This window comes from Orycteropus afer, unplaced genomic scaffold (genome assembly GCF_000298275.1).
Source record: "Orycteropus afer afer isolate SDZICR_OR568_19922 unplaced genomic scaffold, OryAfe1.0 scaffold00647, whole genome shotgun sequence".
Lineage (NCBI taxonomy): Eukaryota > Metazoa > Chordata > Mammalia > Tubulidentata > Orycteropodidae > Orycteropus > Orycteropus afer.
In genome coordinates, this window is record NW_006922234.1 from 962,356 (window position 1) to 968,751 (window position 6,396).

The 6,396-nt window shown below is 42.4% G+C and overlaps 1 protein-coding gene across 1 annotated transcript in view; it reads left to right on the forward strand.

Annotated features, from left to right (window-relative positions):
* The first annotated feature begins 723 nt into the window (after positions 1-723).
* Positions 724-6,396, forward strand: part of F8 (coagulation factor VIII) — a 105,188-nt gene continuing 99,515 nt past the window's right edge. Inside the window, exon 1 of the mRNA XM_042783081.1 lies at positions 724-869. Coding sequence (XP_042639015.1) covers positions 724-869 — 146 coding nt within the window. The remainder of the gene's footprint in view (positions 870-6,396) is intronic.

The following is a 6,396-nucleotide window of genomic DNA, read 5'->3' on the forward strand; positions in this document are numbered from 1 at the left end:
CACCAGCAGTTATTGTTGTCGGGTGCCTTCAAGTCAGCTCCGACCCACAGCGGCCCCGTGTGCAGCGGAAGGATACACTGCCCGGTCCTGCACCAGTGTCACGATCCCGGCTGGACCTGACCCGGCGTTGCAGCCGCTGTGTCAGCCCATCTTGTTGAGGCCTTCCCCTTTTTCGCTGACCCTCCACTTGACCAGGCATGACGTCGTCCTCCAGGGAACGTTCCCTTCTGTCAACGGGACCAAAGTAGACGAGACCAAGTCTGGCGCTGCTTGTTTCCAAGGAGCACTCTGGCTGCACTCCTTCCAAGGCCCATTGGTTCATTCTTCCGGCAGTCCACGGGACTTTCCGTATTCTTGGCCAGCACCGCAACTCAAAAGCATCACCTTGACCTCTATCTGCCTGTCTTGTAAAAGTTCTTTACTAAAGCACTGTTGTAAGGCCGTCCTGCTCTCGGGGGTGAACGAGTTAAGCCACAGCTCAGCCTCCAGCTCTTCCTGTGGCTGCTTGCCCAGCCACGAGGAAGCAATCCTATCAGTTACTGCCTTAGTGCTGATGGTGCTGTCGCACCCAGCCGGCAGATGGCCCTGAAAGTCTCCGGAAAATGTTGGAACTTTTCACTGAATCCTAGACATTTTACCTTTGTGCTCCTGGGAGCCACAGCTACTTGAGCGAAGCATTCACCGCCCGTTTCTCCGCGGGACCGTTTTCTAGGGTTAAGAGCCATGGAAACAGAGCTTTGTGTCTGCTTCTTCCTGTGCCTCCTGCCTTCTGCCTTTACTGCCACCAGGAGATACTACCTTGCGGCTGTGGAGGCGCCCTGGGACTACACGCACAGTGACCTGCTCGGGGAGCTGCACACGGACACAAGGTAACGGCAGGATTGTGGGATATGACTCGGGTTGGAGCGTTACTTTTCGTTGCAGCGAGATTGAGCATCCTGCCAAACGTTTGTCGGCTCTCGGGTTTATGTTTTGGGCGATTTGGCTGCTCAGATGCTTTGGCCAGATGTAATGCCTATTACAAGCATGACCCCTCTGTCATTGACATTGCAGTAGTCCCTAAATCTATTGTTTGTCTGTTGACTTTGTTTATGACTTTAAGCAAAAAAAGGTTTGAATTTTTATAAAGTCAAATATATCTATATTTTCTTTCATATCTTCAGACTTGCCCTCGTTTCTTGGCTTTAAAATTGGACGTGTTGTCTCAGATTTTGTTCCTTTTTTTTAAAAAAAAAAATGTCTTTACTTGTCTCAGGTTTTCTTGTAAGATCTTTAATTTTTGGCTTTTTACATTTATATCTTCAATTCATCTGACAGTTAGTTTTATATATGGTATAAGATATAGATCTGCCTGGTTTTAGTTCCATCTGGATCAATAGCTTACAGCGATGGCATCATTATTAAATAATACCCCTTTGCCACTCACTGATTGGAATGAACACATCCGTCAGATAGGGTTCTCGTATGCGTCCGTGGGGACTGGTGCACTCATCCTGCTGCTTCAGTGGTCAGCCTCTCTCTTGCTATACCGATACCGCAGTGCTTCGATTAGAGCAGCTGTAGAAGCTCTAACGGTGTCAGGTAAAGGAAATCTATTTTCACTGTTATTTTTGTACCCTTCTTAGCCATTTTCAGGCATTTTATTCTTCCATGTAAAAATGTGAAGATATTTTTTCCAATAAAAAGAAGCAAACCTTGTTACAATTCTAATTGCAATTTCATTAAATGTATAAATGAATTTTAGTAATACAATAAATGTAAGTAACTTTTCTTATTATATTTATCCCCAGACTATTTTTATGTGCATGCTGCTATTGTTAATAAAATAGCTTTTCTCCTATTTTCATTTCCATATACTTAGCATCAGGATAGAGAAAAGCTATTCATTTGTATAGATTCATCTTTGCCAAATTCTCTTTTTAATTCTAGTAATTTTACACTTGTCTCTATGGGCATTGAACCATATTGTCAACAAAATGAGAGCAATTTTAGTATTTTTCCAGTGTTCACAACCAGGTGTTTCATTTTCTTATCTTATTAAATTTATTTGCAAACACAAGACAGTGTTAAATAATAGTGGTGAAAGTGAGCATCCCTGTATAGCACATCATTTCACTTGAAAGTTTTCCTGTTGTCTTATTTAGAATAGTGTTTCTTGTTTGTCCTAGGCAAATAGTCTTTGTTACTTCTATCCCCATATGCCACAGGATTGTGTTGGCAATGACTTGGTAGCATATAGCATCATCTGAACTTTCTTCTTTTGTATGTTGACAGACAGACCATGTTGAGACGTTCCCTGGCACCGAGTCTCCTCACATTCCTGGAGAACCGTTCATATCATTTGAATATTGCTGAGCTCTGTGTGCTAATACTGCTTTAAAAACTGTGAGACTTTATTATGTGGGTGTTGTGCATTGAACAGTAAATCCTAGCCCCTCTAGCTGTGGTTATAATCCTATTGGGAGTAGGTTTTCTTTGTTATATTAATGAGACAGGATTAGTGGACAGTGTGTTTCAAGCCAATCCCTTTTGAGATATAAAAGGTTAAACAAGCGATTGAGAAGCAGAGATGGGGGCCGATAGGTGCCACACCCCGTGACGATCCCCAAGGAGCCAAGGAATCGAAGCTGAGCATTCAAGAACCTTTCCCCAGAGCTGACAGAGAGAGCAAATGGATTTTATGCTCCCACCAAAATGCATGACAGTGCCAGTTTATAATACATCCTAGACAACGTTTGATGTTGCCATTATTTAAATTTAGTCCTATTAATGACAGTGTGGTAGTATCTCACTGTATTTTTAATTTGCATTTCTCTGACGACTAAAGAAGGAACTCAGGTGGCACAGTGGTTAAGGCATTTGGCTGCTAAGCAGAAGGTTAGCAACCCACATCCACACATCCACCAGCCACTATGTAGGAGCAAGATGAGAGAATCTGCTTCCATAAAGACCACAGCATTGGGAATCCTCTGGGACAGTTCTGCTCTGTTTTGTGGGGTCGCTAGGAATCAGAATCAACTCCACAGCAAGAGTGCAGTCATGGCTAAAAATGTTGAGCACTTTTGCATGTGTAAATCCTGCATCTTCTTTGGTGAAATGTCTATTCAAATCTTTGGTCCCTTCTCTAATTGGGTTGTTTGTCTTCTAATTGTCGAGTTTTGAGGGTTCTTTATATATATTCTGGATGGAAGAACTTTTACAGATGTACCTGTTTTGAATATTTTCTTCCAGTCTATGGCTTGCATTTTTATTTTCTAAATGGCATTTTTAAAATACCAGAGGTTTCTTGTTTTGATTAGGTCTAACATCATTTTTTGTTTTATGATTCATGCTTTTTATCTTAAGAAATTTTTGCCTACCTGAGCTCATAAAGCTTTTCTGCTAATTTTTTTTTTCCTCTGGAAGGTTGGGCAATCTACTTTCGTAGTGATACTGCCTCTGCAACCCAAGGAGGGGTCGCTAGGAGTCGGGGCTGACTCAACAGCACATAACAACAACAACAGAAGTTTTATAGTTTTGGTGTTTCTTTTTAGGTGTGTGATACGTCTTGAGTTAATATTCTGTGTCATGTGAATAAGATCAAGGTTCCATTTTTTACAAATATTCGACTGTTTGTTGACAAGAGTTTCCTTTCTGCACTGAATTGCACTGAATTGCCTTGGCACATTGTAGAAAATCAACTGAAGGGGGGGACCAGGTTTGCTGGTCTGATAGAGCCTGGTGGAACCGCTGAGACTATGGCCCCCAGCTGCCCATCAGGTCTGGAATTAAACCCACACCCGTGGTTTCCAGCCAAACAAAAGACAGGCATATGAGTTGAAAATTTACCTCAAGTTGATATACTCCTTGGAGAGAACAATCATGGGAGAAAGAAGGGCTGTGTGTACACAGGGAGACAGCTCAGGGGGCAAGAGTGCATGGAGGAAAGGACACAGGGAAGAGGTAACTATGGGGAGGAAGTGAAAAAGTCATGCGACAAAGTGTATGTGAGCTGCTGTATGGAAAATCATTTTGTTCTGTAAACTTTCACCCAAATCACAATAAAAATTGAAAAGAAAAGAAATCAGACAACATATGGCACTGGGCAAATCTTCTGCAAAAACCTCTTTAAAGTGCTGAAGAGCAAAGATGTCTCTCTGAGGACTAAGGTGAGCCTAACGCAAGCCATGGTATTTTCAATCACCTCATATGCATGTGAAAGCTGAACAGTGAATATGGAAGACTGAAGAAGATTTGTTGCTTTTGACTTGTGGTGCTGGTGAAGAATCCTGAAAGCACCATGGACTGCCAGAAGAACAAACAAATCTGTCCTGGAAGAAGTCCAGCCAGAATGCTCCTTGGAAGCGTGAATGGCCAGACTTCATCGCACTTACATTGGTCATGTGGTCAGAAGGGACCATTCCCTGGAGAAGGATATCATGCTTGGGAAAGTGGAGGGTCAGCGAAAAAGGGGAAGGCCCTTGACGAGATGGCCTGACGGAAGTGGCTGCAATGATGGGCTCAGATCTAGCAAATGAGGATCGCTAGGAGTTGGAGATGACTCAGCAACACCTAACAACAACAACCACCATCCAAATTCATGAGGATTTACAACTGTGTTTTGCTTTTAAGAGTTTTATGGTTTTAACTCTTACCTTCAGGTCTTCAATCCACTTTGAGTTAGGTATCTTTGTGTGCTGTGAAGAAAGGGCCCAGATGTATTCTATACTCTAGACAGCCTGTTGTGGAATGATATCAATGACTGTGAAATAAAGACCCCGATGGTCAATAGTTTGATAACTGAATGAACACACAGTCACTTATCTATTGCCTTTGGTCTTTTTAACAGTTACTATTGAGATAATTGCACTTAGTACATTGTCCTTTATATTGTAGTGTCCATCTAGCTTGGGGCCTGAGGCATAGTGAGGCATACTGTGTATGAGCGTACAATTGAATGGAATAAATTATTCATCTGTTATTTAACTTTGTGTTTTTGTATCAACAGTCACGTACTAGGGAAAAGGTGATAGAAGTTTTATTTTGATGATAGATTATTTTGACAATGATTAACAGGATAAGCTGACTCTGGACACATCCTGACAGACTTTGCCAAGGTTTTGAAATAAACATGTGGAGAAGTTCAGATTTAAATTATCTGTTCCTGCAGCTGCTTATGTTCTTATAAGCAAGTGTCAGGGAATGTAATAGGTTTCTGATCAGTTTCAGATAAAATGTGAAAAAACAATTCATGTCAGGGACTTTGCTGCCAAATATATTTGGCATGTTTTATTTTTTGAATCACAAGGGAAATTCACAAACAAAAACCCCACAAAAGTTAGGAGAAAGCAAAAACCATGAGCCCTGGAACATTTTGTCACTTACTGTGCAGATTATCCTGAAATGAAGACAGGTAAATACATCACGCATTTCTGTTGTGATGGGAAATATTCAGCCTAATAGGGAAAAAAAAAAAACAAAAAAAAAAACCCTCAGGCTGAGGATGGGTACGTTGTCCTGTATGGTCTCTTGTCAGACCTGAACCCCACAGCAGGCCATTGCTGATGCTCTTAGGAAAGTCTAATATGTCCCTTTGAAGAGGAAGTCTTACCCTAAACCATGTCCTTCTTGACTAGGGCCCTCATAGTCTCCTCGCAATCTTGTTTCTTTATCTAGCTGCAGAGGGGCTCAAACAACAAGTATCTCTGTGTGCTCTTGATCCCATTCCCTCTCTGTTCCTCCAAGATCTCATTCTAGAAAACATATTTTCTTCATTTTGTCAGAAATTTTAAAAATGAAAGCACTGTGCTACGCATATGTCAAAATACCTGTCTCTGGAGATATGTCTGTGTGAGTCTTGTTAGTTTCAATGGAAATTTTGGAGAAAGAGGGTAGGGTATACCCAGCAGAACCAAGGAGATGCTGGGTTGCTAGCTCAAACAATGGAAAAAGTAGCAAACTAGGGATGGGTTGATGAATGCAGAAGCATGGAAGTGTCAGAGTGGCCAAGATATGAAGACAATGGACTGAAGACAGATGTTCTCCCAATGATGAAGGCATCAAATAATGTTAAATGACTAAATTCCACATAGGTCTATGCCATGGCTAAAAACCAGAAACCAAACCCACTACTGGGGAGTTGATTCCAACTCACAGCACCCCTAGAAGACGGAGTGGAACTGCCCCACAGGGTACCCAAGGCTGCCAATCTTCATGGAAGCAAAGCCCAAACCACACCCACCGCCTGGAGTCCATTCTGACTCACAGCGCCCCTAGAGGACAGAGTGGAACTGCACTACAGGGTCTCCCAGGCTGTCAATCTTCGCAGAAGCAGAGCCCAAACCACACCCACTGCCGTGGAGTCCATTCTGACCCACAGCGCCCCTAGAGGACAGAGTGGAACTGCCCACAGGGTCT